This window comes from Trifolium pratense, linkage group LG7 (genome assembly GCF_020283565.1).
Source record: "Trifolium pratense cultivar HEN17-A07 linkage group LG7, ARS_RC_1.1, whole genome shotgun sequence".
NCBI lineage: Eukaryota > Viridiplantae > Streptophyta > Magnoliopsida > Fabales > Fabaceae > Trifolium > Trifolium pratense.
Window position 1 is genome coordinate 54,144,872 of NC_060065.1, and position 17,578 is coordinate 54,162,449.

The window sequence follows — 17,578 nt, forward strand, 5'->3', positions numbered from 1 at the left end:
GATCATATTTAAACCACACTTATTTATTTTATTTTATTATAGTATATGGGAAACTCTCATTAAGTTGGATAGACACGTTGAATTTAGAACAATCCGATAAATGAAATTAGATATTATATTTTTATTTAAAATTTTAAGACAATAAATTCATATATTATTTTACTTATATGTTGTTTAACTTCAAATATTTTATTTAATATGAGACTATAACTTATATTTTGAGACCAGTCTTGTTCATCATGGCTAATGCCATTGCCGTGCTCCAAACTTTACCTAAGCTTTATTATACTTATACTTATAATTATTATTTGAGAGAAAAAAAAATGTATTTACTTATTGCGTGTTTGGTATCACAGTATGTTGCCGTAGTTGTACGTCAAGAGACTCTTAAATGCCGAAAATGAGAAGGTAGAAATTGGCGTGTTTAGAAAATGCACGTAAAAAAAATTGAGAAAATTATAAATTTGAGAAAATCATAGTTAATTTAAGAAACACAAAAAAGATCGATCAAAATACCGTAGTAAATATTTCTATCATGCCCCACTAGTTCAGCTCACTTGCTCGGTCTACTAATTCGGTTCACTATCTCAGTCCGCTCTCCCACATTGTCTCGTGATGACAGACAAAATTCCTCCACTACTTCCAGTAACTTCTCCTCCAACCTCTGTAAATAAAGAGATACGGGATTCAATCAACGGGGCTCAAGCCTTAATATCGGTATACCGTGGAGCAATATACCACTCACATAACCTTGCCAGGAACAAGTCTAAACTTTTTACCAAATTCATTTGGCTTTTTGTAACCTTTTCTTACATTGGCATGGAGATCTTTTCATAACACAATAATAGTTTTTGTTTCTCAGTGGCTTGCAAACTTGTGACTTTGCTTCTCTTTGTGTCCAATGAATGATAATAGATAACATGAACATAGTTTTCAGAAGCATGGCCATCCAATCTAATGCATAAGAACATCTAGAGAGTAGTCATGCTCATTTCACATGCATCGATGCTAAGTTGCTTTTCTTCTGAAAGAGTGTTAGCATAATACTATCATTCTAATTCTAAAATATGGAACAATGGTCAAAATCAAAACATAAGAAATATTTAAGTAGAGGGCTAAATCCTTGAGTTTGAGTACCCTGCAGCAGCTACAGAGCCGTTGGATACAGATCCAAATCCAATTGCAACCATTTGGATCATGATCCATCGGCTGTGTAGCTGTTGCAAATGATCCAAATTTTAAATCCTTCTCATGAAGTTCCATTTGAGGTACATTTCCTCCATCCTTAAAAAATGACTTCATAATCACAGACTCATAATGTTAGGGAATATTATAAAACTACAACTAAGTTCCAAAATTCATGATTGACATTAAAAAATGAGATTTAATGTTAGGGAATCACCACCCTCAAACCAGTCCCACCAAATAAAAAAGGAAAATAAAAATTAGCACAAAGAAGCAAAAACAGGTAAATAAAATAGAGACATAAAAAATTTCTAGGCCTCACTTCCTATAATCATATTTTAGCCGGTAATACGAAAAAGGAAGAAATTGTTGCACAACCTTCATTGTTCTTCTTAATTGCACTGCACAACAGCTTCAGCAGCTCTACGAGGTGTGCTTTTGCGTCTGCTTCCATTGTGCCTAAATCCATTGGATTTTGTCAATTCCTCCGTGCTTGATTTGCTTCCAACGCCGTTTTCTTCCTCGACTGAATCTAATTGCTCTTTTGCCTGCGAGTTTTTTTTCCTTTTCCTTGCAAGTTCTGTTGCTGTAGGACTTTTCATCTCTTTATGAGATACTCCATTCTTAACATTCTCACTGTCATCTTCTATTTTCTCGACTTCTTCGTCAAAGTGATCCTTTATCTGTTTCTGTGGCCTCCCTCTTTTCTTCTGTACTGGAACCTTTTCATCTTCACCGCTTACAGCATCGTCTTGGTTAGTAACAGTTAGCTTTTTACCCTTTCCTTTACCTCTACCCATGATATCTTAAAATCGTCGGAAAATCCACGTTCATGCAAACAAGGATCTCTGCAAGAAAGTCACATAATAAACCATCCAAAATTAGAAAAATGATGCATAATAAACCATGCAAACAAATATTCTAAATTAGCATACATATAAGTAAAGCCAAGAATCCTATCAAGTAGTGTTGTTAATCGTGCAAAATGGCAATTTGTGCAGAAATCAGATTCTGTTAAGCTACAGGCTACAACGCCGCGCAATTGCGGCTATTTGACAACACTATGTACTAAATAACGTATCTCAGAACAGTAGTGATTGGTTCAAATTCTCTATTAGACAACGCTGCCACAAACAAATGTTTGATCCAGCCGTATTGATTAAAAAATCTAGCACAAACATAAACTTGTCAGTGTTGTCAAATACTCCCTCCGGTCCTTTGTATAAGAAACAACGACCTTTTAGATTCATTCAATAAATGATGTATCTAGTCTATAAGTTAGACAAGATACATCAATTATTCAAAGAACCTAAAAATCAATTGTTTCTTATAAAAAAAGACCGGAGGTAGTAGCAGATATAGCGTAGCAGAATTTGAACAAACCACTACCGCTATGTGATACGCTAATAAGTGCAAATAGCGGTTATAATGCCACTGTAGCATTCTACTATAAAGGCATTTCAACAAACTGATATTTCAACATTACAAAATGAAAACATGATCTGAAGTAACCCCATAACTATGATTGTACTTGTTTATAGACATAAGAAACCTAATTGAGAAAAATTACTATCCACCTAGAATAAACCAATAAACTCTCTAAAAAAAATACATTCAAGTTTTGGTTTTTCATTGAGAGAACCAAAACATAACATGCTCAACTATGAAGCCCGGAACACGAACACCGATAATAACGTGAGAAAGTGACATAATTTAGTGTAGTCATAAGTGTCGTGTCGGTGTCCGACACCGGGACACGGACTAAGAATTAAACATGTATCTGAATATACTCCGGTTCTGAATATAAACAAAAAAAACAATTTTTTTAGGTTCATTGAATAAAGCAAGCATCCGGATATAAAAAAGAATTAAACTTTAGCTTAAACTTTAAAAAGGGTAAACAAATATCCAAAACTTATGGGAATAAAAGCACATAGTTATAGTTATTAGCAATTCTATGAAAAAAGCAAAGAAAATGAGAAATCTGAACAAAAGAAGCTTCAATGAAAGATCCATGATGAAACCATATAACGAAATAAAAAAGAAATGATAATAATCAAAAACCTTAAACATTAAAAACCCTATAAATCCAAAACATTGAAAACAAAATCAAACAATAGAAGAAACCCATATATTATAATAAAAAAATCTAGAAAATAAACTAAAATAATAAGAAGAAAAATAGAGAAATAAATACTAACCAGAAAAGAAGATAACTTGTTGTGATATATCAGAAAATGGAATCTGCTAAAGCACTCAAAAGAACTCTATAATAAGCAACATCAATAGAGTTTGTTATTTATCAAGATTTAAATAGTGAAAGGAAAAAAATAACTCACAAACATAAATTTCATAAAATAAAAAAAAACAAGATACTATGATCTGAAGAAAAGATAAAAAGGTAACACAATACCTAGATGATGAAACATTAAGATTGAGATAAAGAGATTAAGGTTGTTTTTTTTTTTTTTTTTTGTGAAAGTGTGTGTGTTGTTTGTAAGAAACAATAGGCGAAAATGAAACAGAGGCGAAGTAGGGATACAATGAGAGAAAGAAAGCGTGAATAGATATTTGTCTATTGGCTCTTCACACTGTGACTCTATGTAGTAATAATCCCTCTTGTCTTTTTATAAGAGTATTAAATAAAATAATTACTTTAAATATGCTTCCTTGAATAAGTTTTTTAAATTGTTTCTTATAAAAAAAAGATAGGAGAGAATATATTTTTATTTTTTATTTGTAAACATATCTCTTATCCGTGTACGTGAAGATTAATCTTTCGAGTGTTGTGAAATTAACAAACTTTATTCAAAAGTTTAGTTATGTGTTTGGTTCTGCGATGGACAGAATTGATTTCGACAGAATTGAGTTTGATAAAATTGAGTTTGACAGAATTGATTTATGTTTGGATATATTCATATAAAAGTGAGTTGAACGATAATTTGAGTGTAAAAACCAATTCTAGAATCAGAAGCTACGATTTCTAACATCAAGTAGAATCAATTATGAAAGCAGAATCAATCCTACTTTTGAGAAACCAAACAAGCCAGAATCAATTCTACACGTCTATAATCAATTCTGGAGGCTCCTCTAGAATTCAAACCAAACAAATGTTGTTGCATCTTCAAGTGAGCAATAGAATTCAGAACTTTGGTTAAATTAAAAATATGTATGTGTAAAAGTGTGAAGAAAATTTAATTTGGAGAGGTAGTTTGGTAATTTTGAAAGTAAATTGATATTTGGGCCGTTTGAAATAATTTATTTTTGAGTTTATACAATACAATTCATGTAAATAAATAAGATTTTATACATATTATTATAAGGTTATCAAAATAGTTTATAAAAATATAGTTTATAAAATACCATTTTTGTTTTCCGTGACCTTAACTCAGTTGGCTAGGACATTGTACGGGTCTGTTTGGTAAAAATAAGCTATAAGCTAGCTGATAGCTGATAAGCTAGCTGATAGCTGAAAAGCTAGCTTATAGCTGATAGCTGAAAAGCTAGCTTATTGAAATTAAAGTGTTTGGTAAAATTAGCTTTTAAAGTGGTTATTAAATATAAAATTACATAATTGATAGTGGGTAGTTTATTTTTTAGAGTGTGTAGTTATTAAATTAAAGGGTAAAAATGGAATAAAGTGTAAAAAGCTATAAGCTATAAGCTCAAATGCTACTTGAAATAGCATCTGAAAAAAAGCTATAAGCTAGTACAAAAAGCTTGTTACCAAACACCTCTAATTTTTTGAAACAAGCTTATAAGCTCATATAATAAGCTATAAGCTAACTTATTTGTGTTACCAAACAGAGCCTATATGTGTATGAGATGAAGTTCGAACCCCGGTCACTTCACTTATGTATTTTAAGGTAGATTTTCTAGTCACTAGACTACTTGACAAAAAAAACTATTTTCGTTAGTAAATTTTTATTTATTTTTTAAATGTTAGTAAACACTTATAAATTAATATAATTTTTTTTACACAATATAAAATCTTATTTATTGAAAGTAACTCAATCCAAATATGCTCATTATGCTATTGTTGGTGGAAACTGTGAACGGCTACTTGTACGCTGAACGGTTAAGTGTTTGGGTTTTGTTTTTGTGTGTTTGTAAGTTGGTGTGTGTAGGTGGGGACTGGGTTATGATGATGGGATCTTACTTAGAGAGAGAGAGAGAGAGATTGCAGAGATGATACCTTAATATATTTCATTTTTATTTGCTTTTTTTTTTTTTTATAAAAAATATTATGCAGTACAAATAATTATAATTATAAGGGTCTGTTTCTAGCTTATTGGACTAACTCATAAGCTTGTTTGAAAAAAATAAAAGTGTTTGGTAAAAAGCTTTTCTCACGAGCTTATAACTTTTTTTGATATGTTATTTCAAGTAGCGTTTGAGCTTATAGCTTATAGCTTTTATGATTTTTTTCATTTTTAACCTTTAATTTAATTTTATTATTTTTTATAAAATAAAAAACTACCCACTAAAAAAAACTACCCACTACATATAAATGTTTTTTTATATTTATCAATCATTTAAAAAACTAATTTTACTAAACACTTTAATTTCAATCAACTAACTTTTCAACTATCAGCTATAAGCTAGCTTATAGATTAATTACCAAACAGAGCCTTAATCAAATGACAAAATAATATTTGTTAGTTCCCTCCAATTTAGAGTTACTCTTAAAACTTACCATAAGTAAGCAAATAACTACATTAACTCAAATACCAAAATAATGTTTTTTTAGAGCATCTTTGACTGAAATACTACTTTATGTGTCATATATTATTAACAAGTGATCCCTTTTATATTTATTTTTTTTAACTGAAAATTGATGATATTGTACTTTAAATAAAGTAGGAATCATTAACCTATGAAACTCTTTAAAATACTCTTATTGGAGATGCTCTTAGTTTTTCCCACGATTTAAGAGCATCTCCAATAAGGATATCTAAGAGAGTTTCATAGACTAATGATACCTTAACTTTTTTTATCATTGGAGTTCCATGACGTGACACGGAGGGTATCAAAATTGATGATACTGACACCTTAAATAAGGTACCGTATCATCAATTTAATGTTATTATTTTTATTTTGGTATATAAATATTATTCAATAGCTTCTATATATATGTCAAAACATTACTGTTTGTCATTAATGCATGATACTCAAAAAGTGATATTATTATCATCGGAGTAAAATATGTATGAGTTGCATAAATATTACATGGCATTGTAGGGACTACTTGTTAGTAATGTATGATACCCAAAATGGTATCACCATTGAAGATGCTTTAAGTTTCATATTTTTTAATTATTACTCATAAGGTAGGTTAACATGAAGCATGCATTGCAACTATATTCAATCGAGCGACAATGTGTGTGTATGTATATATATATATATATAATGACTCACATTATAAGCTGACGACACGTGACATGTATGTTGATTTGGTTATAATTAATGAGTGCCATTTTTTTGTAAAATGGACTAAAATTACGATATCAATAATACTATATAAAAATTAAGAGAACAAATCGTAATTTATAAAAATTTGGGAGCAAAAGGTATAATTTAGCTTTATATTTTGAACAAAGTACCCAATTCGAAGAGTTATCTTTATTGGCACTCAAGTTCTTCATCATGAAAACAAAATTGACATGTCTTAAACCCATAAATCTAAATGTTAATTTATTTATTTTTTTTTATAAAAAATTACCCTTAAAAAATTGCAAGCAGTTTACCCAACTACCAATGAAAATTAGTCAAATAAATTAATTTATAAGTATTTTATCATTTGCAGCACCCTAAAAAATTTATTAAAAAGAAAGAAAAAAGAAACAAACTTGGGGGGACTAGACCAAAACCCAAGGAAACAAAAATACAAGGAACCTGCCACTGCCTCATTAAAAACCTTTCCTGGAAAACCCCAAGGGATAAAACCAAGGATAAGGGAAAAAGAGTGCAATGGATTTAATGAAATCTAAAAGACGGAAGACCCATTAAATTGCTAATATAATCTCCTTGAACAATAGGCGGAACATTATCCCACCAATAAAAACCATCAACATTGATGCCTAAAGCAGCCATTTTATCTGCACAACAGTTCCCTTCACGATAAATGTGTGTCACTCTAAAATGCATGGTTTTAGTCAACTCCAAGCAATTGAACCATCTATTACGGAGCTTCCAAGGGACAATGAGGGAGGACTTAAAAGCTAAATTAACCAATTGTGAATCGGATTCGAGCCAAAGATAATTCCACCCTTTTGAATGAGCGACCTCAATAGCATTCATAACACCTATAAGCTCAGCATGGAGGGCGTAAGAATTTCCAATATTAATAGAAAAACCTCCAAGAAAAGTAGCAGTATAGTCTCTAAAAAGACCCCCACAAGAAGCAATACCGGGGTTACCCAGCGCTGAACCATCTGTGTTGCATTTAACCCAATTATAAAGCGGAGGATGCCACCATACTTCTTTGATGACAGGTGCATTGGGATGATGGACATTGACATTAAAAGCTTTCAAAATGACGAATTCCTGCATAGAAACGAAAGAAGATTTTTTAGATAAATTGCCAGATAAAGAAACATTGGAGATAATTGTGTTGATTGCAGATCTCCAATGGATAGATTTCCCCTCAAACCTGTATTGGTTCCTGCACCACCATATAATAGTAAAAATATTAATAACTGCAGCAATAACAACAATTTTACATTGAGAGTTCCAATTTTTGTTACAAATATCAAAAATAGAACTAACAGTACTCGTGTCAATTCGCAAGGAAATAACAGAGGCAAACCAATGCCAAATAGCCTTAGAAAAAGAACAATCACAAAAAATATGATGTATGGTTTCAGCCTCCTTCCCACAAAGATCGCATTTTGAGACAATATAACAACCTCTATGACAGAGAAGATCATCCGTAGGTAATCTATTATGCATAATTCTCCACATCAAACAAGATTTAGAAGGAGGAATATCCTCACACCAAATAATTTTAGCCCAAGGAATATGTTGCCATATAGGCCTGTGAAACAAGTAAGCATCTTTAAAAGAAAGGACCCCACTATCAGAATGAATCCATCTTAACTCATCGTTAGCTTTAGTAATGGGAATAGTGACAGAATTTAATAACGGCACCAAATTAGGATAGATCGAAGTAATAGAGTGAGGAATAAGCCAATGGTCATTAACAATAAAGTGAGTCGCCTTAGCCTGTAAAAGAGCATGGGAATGTCGAGGAATATTCAAAAGGTCCACCAAAGGGTCACCCACCCAAGAATCAGTCCAGAAATTAATCTGATCACCCTTACCGAGTTGCCAACAAGTATTATTAGTAACATTAGATATATGACGCTTGATACCTGACCAAATTGAAGAAGAAATATGATAATCAATAATACCATAACTACGCATCACCCTAGCTCTAAGAAGGGACGCCCAATGATTAGAAGAGGTAAATAGCTCCCAGCACAATTTAAGATTTGCAGCTTCGTTAATATGTCTTAAAGAACGAAGACCAAGCCCTCCTTCACTGGTGGGAGTGCAAACTTTATCCCAAGCAACAGTAACTAATTTACGCTGATCGACATTACCACTCCAAATGAAATTTCTAATCCACCTGTCCACATCTTTCAAAAGACTAATAGGCCAAGCATATATCATGAAACTATAGATCAACATTCCATGAATAATACTCTATTACTTATAAGTAAAATAAAAATTATTGAAATTTTTACAGCAATGACTAAGTATAGTTTCATTCTTCAATATTCGGAATGACGATCTTGGTCTGACCCTCTTTCTTATCTTCATGGTACTTTTGCTACAACATATGGAGTGCTTGCCAAGAAAATAGTATATTAATATCATTTATTATTTTTATATACTTTCTCGTCCAATTTTATAAGACTTATTTTAACTAAATGTACTATTTATATGTTTTGTTTTGGTCGTATTTTTCTAAAAATATATAGGGAAAAGTTAAAATGTGCCCTAAGGGCACATGTTTGTGATTTAAAAAAGAAAATATTTTATCATAATTAATGCATTTACTTTACTTTTTAAACTTGATCACAAATTAATTATACAAAATTTAAGAGAATGTTTCTACTTTTGGATTCTTAACATGTGTCCTTAGGGCACATGTTAGCAAGACCCATAAGATATTGTTATCCTATAAATGTAAATATTATCCTATAAGATATTGTTTGATTTGTTTCGATGAATATGTTCAAAATATCAAATTTTTATAATATTTGCTAATAAATAATTAAAGATATTCGTAATTAAAATTATGTAGGAAATATTTATTATCGATTTTATTTGATTCAATTTTTTTTTAATAGAGAATTTGATTCAATTTTTTTTTTCTTTGACAGTATTTAATTTGATTTGATCAATTTCTTTATGGTTCCCTTTTTCAAGCCTCTCATTAGTTTAGGAGAAAGAAAAAAAAAACACTTTTTTCTTTCTTTCTTTCTTCTTCCGATTCCCAATCCTAATTCCGTGCCCTAGATTTTCTCCACCGCTTTTTCAATCAATTCGATCCTCTCATCCTCTAGGGTTCTTCCATGGATTCCGAAGATGATATGCATGATGCCAACGATATTGAGTCTCTCGATGACGATTTCTACAGTGGTGAAACCGAAGATGTTCCTATGGATTACTACAGCGATGATTCTGATAATGATTACTATGATGATGGTGGTGATGATTCTGACCCTGCTGAGTCTCGTCGAACAGAGGTTTTTCTTTTACCCTTTTTTTTGCTATATTCATTTTCTATTCAATTTATTGTTCAGCTCATAATGTTGCTTATCAAGTTTGTGTTTTTATTTTTTATAATGAACTTATAAACTGTATTAGTGTGTGAGTGTTGTGTTGGTAGGAAAAAAAAAATATACTTTACTGATCATGATATGGAAAAGATGATTTTTTTATTCTTTGGAATATATAATACCTAACGATCATAGTGTGAATTTGTTGATTTGTATTGAGAGGGGTGTGATTGGTATTGATGGCAAAGATGGGTTTTTTTAATTAATTTATTAATTGAAAATGAGAAGACCTAATGAATTTTGATCTATTATGAATTTGTGACTGTTACTTATTTTTGGACCGTTGTTTGTTGTTTGGATTTTAGCAAAGTTTTACCATATTGAAAGAATCAGATATTCGACAACGGCAGGAAGATGATATCAGTAGATTAGCAGCAGTTCTTTCCTTACCGCAGGTTGCTGCAAGCATCCTACTTCGTCATTATCATTGGTATATGCATTATATTTTTTGGGTTACTTGCCATTTTATCTTGTGTGTGTATATATATTTTGATGCTGCCTTGTGTGTTATGTAAGGTTTTTTTAAGTTCTTTACTGTATGTTTATTTACTAATGGAGATATGGGTTTGTGATGCAGGAGCGTCAGTAAGGTTAATGATGAATGGTTTGCTGACGAAGGTGAAGTTCGAAGAACAGTTGGATTGTTGGAGAAGCCAGTTTACGTGAATCTTGATGCCGAAGAGGTAAGAAATAGTTGTTTGGGTTTTAAAACAGGTCAATAATGTAATTGGATTTTCTTGTCTTCTGCTTCCCGGGTGCCATTTTTATTTCACTGATTAACAATTTCCCCCTTTTTGTGGCCAGCTTACTTGCGGCATCTGTTTTGAAGATTATCCTCTTTCTAAGATTCTAACGGCTTCTTGCGGTCATCCATTCTGTTTTTCATGCTGGGGAGGTATTAATTGTGTTATATATTTCACTTATTTTGCATCAGGTGTATGATTTTTACGGATGATATGGTCCTAAACTCCTAATACATTGTATAATTTAATATTCTTTTACGGATGATATGATTTCTACTGATGATATGGTTTCTTTTTATTGTCTGTTGAGTCATGCTCCTCTGTCTATCCTTTTTCTATATGCCAGGATATATTACGACTTCAATTAACGATGGTCCGGGATGCTTGATGCTGAGATGTCCTGATCCTGCTTGTGGTGCTGCTGTTGATCAAGATATGATTAATCTTTTAGCATCTGATGAAGATAAAGAGAAGTATGATCGTTACCTTCTTAGATCTTACATTGAAGACAATAAGAAGGTATGTTGTAGAGATTCAACTTAGATATTGATATTAATGATAGTAGTAGTGTGCAATCTGTGTATCATCTTGTTTGCTCTTTTTTCCCCCAATTAATGCATCCGCAACAATTCTTTTTTACATGTTGGTGGGTAGACATTAGCCCCAAATAATCACCTAGCTACACTCGTGAATTCCAAAATTGTGTTATGTGTGGTTCATTATTACCACACCTGATGTTGTCCAACCCTTTTTATTTTACTCACTGTTACTTTTCATGGCTATAACTTATAACTTCATAAGTTAATTTGTATATTTGACCTCTTTTTCCATCTCATTGTCTCTCACAGCTCACCTATTACTATCTTTTTTGATTTGCTCCCTTTGTTTTGTTTAGACCAAGTGGTGTCCTGCTCCTGGTTGTGAGCATGCTGTTAATTTTGATGCTGGAACTGAAAATTATGATGTATCTTGCCTCTGTTCATATAGCTTTTGTTGGAATGTAAGTTGCATTTGGATTGGTTCAAATTGTCTTGGCGTTGTGATTTAAAATATTTTTGTTCAGCTCAACTGATGTATTTTTTTTTATCTAAAGTGCACTGAAGAGGCTCACCGTCCAGTGGATTGTGACACCGTGTCAAAGTGGATTCTAAAAAACAGTGCAGAATCCGAAAACATGAACTGGTACTGATTTTCTTTTTGCATCTCTTAATATTTACTTTTATGCTTGTACGGGACATGTCAATTCTTGTGTGTATCTTGTGTTTCTATAACTAGTTTTAAGTGGCTCTAGCTCTGTTTTTGCCTTCTGGTATGCATTCATGTATTTGCCATCTTCTCCGTTGAAGCTGATGGAGTTGGTGGTTTGGAGGTCTCCCTTTGGTACGGGGGATATCAAGAATTGCAGTTTTGTTGTAGGGGGTGTTTGACTTCAGTGAGCAGTTATAATAGACATGATGTGACTAAGACTGAAAACATTGAAGAGAAAGTTAGAGTAGCACCAATTGTGAATAAGATGTTAGAAATTCATTTTAAGTATTCTGGGTATGTGTGGAGTATATCCATACAGGAGGGTGAATCATACAAAGGATGGTCAAATAGAGTTGTAGAGAGACCAAGAAAGACTCTAGGCAAAATCATTAGGCAAGAGAAAGACTCTAGGCCAAACCATTGGGAAGGATTTGGAACTGACTGGCCTATCATTAGTTGTAATTAGTATTCATGATGGCGTCTTTTGGCAACTATTTATCCATGTAGCTCATCACCCTGATCTTACCTAATAGGAAAAACATTGGTTTGTTGTTATTAAATTTTGCTTAAGAAAGCAGCATATTGCATGGCCCTAAACATAGTTTGGATAATTGACAACATGAGAAACCCATGTTAAATTTGTTATTTTTGACTCTAATCATTCCTTGGAGAATGTTCTGTGAGTGTTTTGCTTTCTTTTCAAAAGTGAAAGGAGCTAATGATTAAATTAAACACTTCAAACAAAGAATCTTTAGGATTGAAAGTTTATTAGATTTTCACAGTTTATACTTGAAAAGTTCAAATGATAGCCGAAGCTGAGTGGTTCCCCCATTTCATTTGAAAGAATGAAAAAATAGAAGTAAATATAATATACACAGAACAGTGTAGTCTATATTTTAACTTAATTTTTTTTTTACAATTTTACTTGATCGGTTTTTAATGCGTGGAATATTATAATTCTGCTCTCCTTAATGCTCAGCGAAATCCTTCAGGGTATTATGCTGCTCTAGACAGTGATACTGTGTCTTGTGTTGTTACTACTACATTGACTCTTTTTTGGATACTCAAGACTTGAGTTGAGACCCTGAGCTAACTCTTAAATTAATGGACTTTCAGGATACTTGCTAACTCAAAGCCATGTCCCAAGTGCAAGAGACCGATCGAAAAAAACCAAGGGTGCATGCATATGACATGTACTCCACCTTGTAAATTTGAATTTTGCTGGTATGCTTTCTTATACTTGTAATTTTTTAACATGATTATTTTTATTCTTTTCATGCGTCCTCTTTCTCCGTTACCAATATAATTGTTGTATATTGTTGGTATCATGAAAATTATGGGTCTCTTCCTCCTGGGGGATTACTAAAGTTTTTTTTTTTTTTATATTTTGGTACCATAACATGGCTTATGGATTGGCTTATTTTCAAATAATTTGAGCTTATATGGCCGTTAACTGCATTTAATCTTCTTTTATATACACAGGCTATGCCTTGGGGCATGGACAGAACATGGTGAAAGGACCGGGGGTTTCTATGCTTGCAATCGTTATGAAGCAGCTAAACAAGAGGGGGTGGTAAGAGACATAGATATACTAATCTCTTCTCTATTCAGTTCTCAGTATACTATTAGCCTACATTCCCCAGACATATTTTGGTAACAGTATCAGATTGTGAAAGAATTCTTGTTCTATGTAGTATGATGAAACTGAAAAAAGAAGAGAAATGGCAAAGAATTCATTGGAGAGGTACACACATTATTACGAGCGATGGGCTAGCAACCAATCTGTATGTACCACCCCTTAATTTTTTCCTGTTTAGTATCTTCTGTATTTGATCTCATATTTTACTAGAATTCTTATGGTGTAAGGCTATATAATTTATTTTCTTTCTCTTGCAGTCAAGGCAAAAAGCTCTTGCTGATCTACAACAGATGCAAACTGTTCATGTAAGCTACACATGCATTTTTTCTGTGCCCCCCCCCCCCCCCCCCCCCGGTACCACGTACCAAAGTTCTATGTTATGTCTTGTATGTGTCACTATGTGACTTTGGCAACTGATAGAACATTTTCGGTGCTACTCAACTTTTATTGTTTTAGAGTATGTTTGACAACTTTCAGGAATTATGAAATTGCAAATTTAAATTCCTTATTTTAAATGATTTGTTGTACAATTATTTAAATTGAATCTTGGAAACATTTTTGGTTATATAACTAAAATGTCCAGATGAAGTCTTGGCCTTTCCATCATTGGTTACAGCGGCAAATCTGCTTTTTCATTTTAACTTTTTTGTTTCTTTCATAATCCTTTGATTATTCTTTCAGATCAAAGAATACGGTAGAGCTTAACCTTTGTTCGTATGTTGTCATTTTTTTCTCTTTGGCAGCTTGGGAAGCTTAGTGACATACAGTGCCAACCTGAGACGCAGCTTAAGTTCATAACTGATGCCTGGTTACAGGTAGATGATTATATTATATTAGTTTTACCTTTGGTCATAGCTGTAAAACATTGTGTTATTCAGGATTGATATCTAATGCTTTGCAATGCAAATGTAAAAATTAAAGAGTTTATAGCATGGTGGCTGGAATCGCAATATAAATTGCCAGAATAATGTAAAACAGTATATAAAACGTGAATTGCGGTGTTCTGCGATTAAAGGTCCTATGGTTTTTTTACTGGAACATGTGGTTTGCAATTTGCACTGTCGGGTGGAGTAAAAAAACATTGATTTTTAATAGTACAGATAGGCAAAATGCATTGTTCTGCCTTAGTGTGTGAAAGAAAACCCACATTAATCTATTTCTCCCAATTTTCCGGGTCTCCAGATTTTATGATTTGTGATTAACAATAAAATTAACTTCTGGACTCATGACTTAAATGAAGTTGTTTGTTGAACTATTTTCTGAAGCTGGGTGATGTGATGCGAGAATGTATTTGACTGTTGTACAATAGATTTCTTATGTCTCCCTAAACTCTGTTTGATGTCTGCAGATAGTTGAGTGCAGGCGGGTATTGAAGTGGACATATGCATATGGATACTATTTACCCGATAATGAACATGCTAAAAAGCAGTTCTTTGAGTACTTACAAGGTTTGTTTTTGTCGATTTCAATTTTATTAAAAATGTCTTGCATTTACTGTGATTCCCTTGCGACTAAATTACTATTTTTTTTTTAATATCTTCAGGTGAGGCAGAATCAGGTTTGGAGAGACTTCATCAATGTGCCGAAAAGGAACTCCAAGCATTCCTCAGTAGTGATGAGGGCCCATCTAAAGACTTCAATGATTTTCGTACAAAACTAACTGGATTGACTGCGTAGGTGTTATTACTTATTACTGTTTTGTTCTGAATTAGCCTTTCTTTGTTTATTTATGGTTTTTGGTTGTGATTGGAGTTTGACTTCAAATTTGATACATTTTCCTCGAGTTTCCTGAAAAGAGACATACTTTGTACATCATGTTTTGAATTAGATATGGTAAATCTGCTATCCTGTCTCAAGTTGGAATCTGGTAATGTAAAACGAAAATAGATGCATTTTATACATTAAACTTATCTGATACACTTCAATGAAATTGATATGCTTGGTGTGCTGTTTTTTTTTGCCTTTTCTTTGCATGTTTTGTAGTATTTCCGATATATTGGTTCTGCTGGTGTGTTAATTTGGTTTCAGTGTGCAGTTTTATACTGAATAGTATATCAATGACATCACTAATGATCGTGCCCGAATTATATGGTTTGATTTTCTAATTCATTTGTTTTTGCAGTGTGACTAGAAACTACTTTGAGAATTTGGTTAGGGCATTGGAGAATGGTTTATGTGACGTGGATAGCAATGGAGCTACTTCCAGCAAAGCAACAAGTTCAAAAACTGCTGCATGGAGCGGTAAGGGAAAAGGCGGAAAAGGAAAGGGGACACCTAAAGCTTTGTCCAGCAGAATAACTGATGATCTTTGGGCTTGTGAGCAATGTACCTATGCAAATGCCAGATCGGCCACCACATGCCATATGTGCAATCGACAGCGTCGATGAAAATCAATTAGAAACATGTTTTCTGCTTAAAGGGGCCAGCAACACACCAAAAGCTGAAATGGGGTCGGTAATCATAATTATGTGTTGGTTTCTTTGTAAGGCTATTTCTTATAAACGGGATGAAGGGGGCAAGTCACGCAAGAAATGTTATCCTCCTTGCACTCCTATCGAGTACAATCCTAATTTGATGTATATATTATTTTATTTTATCTTTAAATTTACATGTTGGTTTTTTGCTACAGGCTTCTGTAACCGAACATCTTATATAGAAAATGCTGTAGATGAACACAAATATGCTTGTTTGTGTCTTGATTTCTTCTAGTAAATTTATCTGCAGTTTCTCTAAGTTAACCTCGAATAAATTGTGTATAAGCTCGGGGTTAGCTGCTATTTAAGAAACTATGACGAATAATGAACTATATAACATGAAATTCCATTACCATTTGAGTGTGATTTCAAAGCTTTGGCATGAGAATATGGCTAGGATGCTGATTTGTGATTCTAAAACTAAGCTTATGAACTTTAAGCTTAATTGAACTTGGTCATCCTTAGGTGGTGATCTTTTGGAAGGTGCATAAGCATATTATGAGCTTGTTTGTTTCAGATTTTTCAAAAAAAAATCTATTTTTTTATCTTGTGTTTGTTTCAATTTTTTTTCAAAAATTATTATAGTAAAAAAATCATATTTTTCATCAAAATGAGAATCTATTTTCAAAATTCATTTTTTTTATCATTCATCATCCCTCACCATCTTAAAAAAATAGATTTTAATGATTGTAAACAAATGACAAATAGCTTTAGATTTTTTTCAAAATCTCTACAAAAATGATTTTCTTGAAAATGATTTTTTTTTTTTTAAATCTCAAGCAAACTGGCCCTATAACAGACAAATAACCAAACATGTTTTTGATGATACTTGACCACAGTGAAGGTTGTTTGTGGACTAATAGGAGGGTGCTGGGGATGAGGGGGTGTGTCTAATCAACAAAATTTTGGAATGAGTTTGTATGGGAACAAAAGGGATTTAAGTATCCCATGTGAATTCTTGGCTACTGCCCTTGTTTAGATGCGATTAAAAGTAGCATGCCAAGGAAAAATCATTGTTCATGATCATTAACAACCAAAATTTGATGGGAGAAATATATCAACAAAAAAAATTGAGTTGGATGGGAAATTAGCTCAAGTGGGAGCCAAGTCCTTAATTCCACATAAATCTAAATCAAGGTCAGCATTTACACAATCAAAGAGTTATTGCTTATTAGTTACATCATGTTAATGTTGGCCTAGATTTTCCTTAAACAAGTGGTTATGAACTTACATTGTGTGCTTAAATTTTTTTAATAGAGATTTAATCACCATTAAATTGCGTCAAGTTCTAATGAATGGATGTAGGTGGAGGATAGGAACTTACCATCATAAAAGTCACGAGTGAACCTTGGTTGAGAGTAGAGGATGGCTTATGGATGAAATCACCACAAATGCAAGGTGCGCATAATATCCGTGTTAATGATCTTTTGCTTCCAAATG

General features: G+C 32.6%; 2 protein-coding genes across 2 annotated transcripts; one reads left to right on the top strand and one right to left on the bottom strand.

Moving 5' to 3' along the window:
• Positions 1-1,320: 1,320 nt before the first annotated feature.
• Positions 1,321-3,788, bottom strand: LOC123899741. The gene is made up of 3 exons (XM_045950952.1): positions 3,599-3,788; positions 3,387-3,452; positions 1,321-2,033 (listed from the first exon to the last, which is right to left on the bottom strand). Exon 3 carries the CDS (start codon positions 1,983-1,985, stop codon positions 1,578-1,580), a length of 408 nt encoding a protein of 135 aa, XP_045806908.1. The 5' UTR covers positions 1,986-2,033; positions 3,387-3,452; positions 3,599-3,788; the 3' UTR covers positions 1,321-1,577.
• Positions 3,789-9,570: 5,782 nt separating this feature from the next.
• Positions 9,571-16,495, top strand: LOC123897641 (probable E3 ubiquitin-protein ligase ARI7). The gene is made up of 15 exons (XM_045948356.1): positions 9,571-9,941; positions 10,340-10,464; positions 10,612-10,717; positions 10,839-10,929; positions 11,124-11,296; positions 11,673-11,777; positions 11,871-11,959; positions 13,142-13,249; positions 13,508-13,598; positions 13,720-13,809; positions 13,922-13,969; positions 14,408-14,479; positions 15,013-15,112; positions 15,208-15,337; positions 15,787-16,495. The coding sequence occupies exons 1-15, from the start codon at positions 9,768-9,770 to the stop codon at positions 16,049-16,051; spliced, it is 1,767 nt and encodes a 588-aa protein (XP_045804312.1). The 5' UTR covers positions 9,571-9,767; the 3' UTR covers positions 16,052-16,495.
• Positions 16,496-17,578: the final 1,083 nt, after the last annotated feature.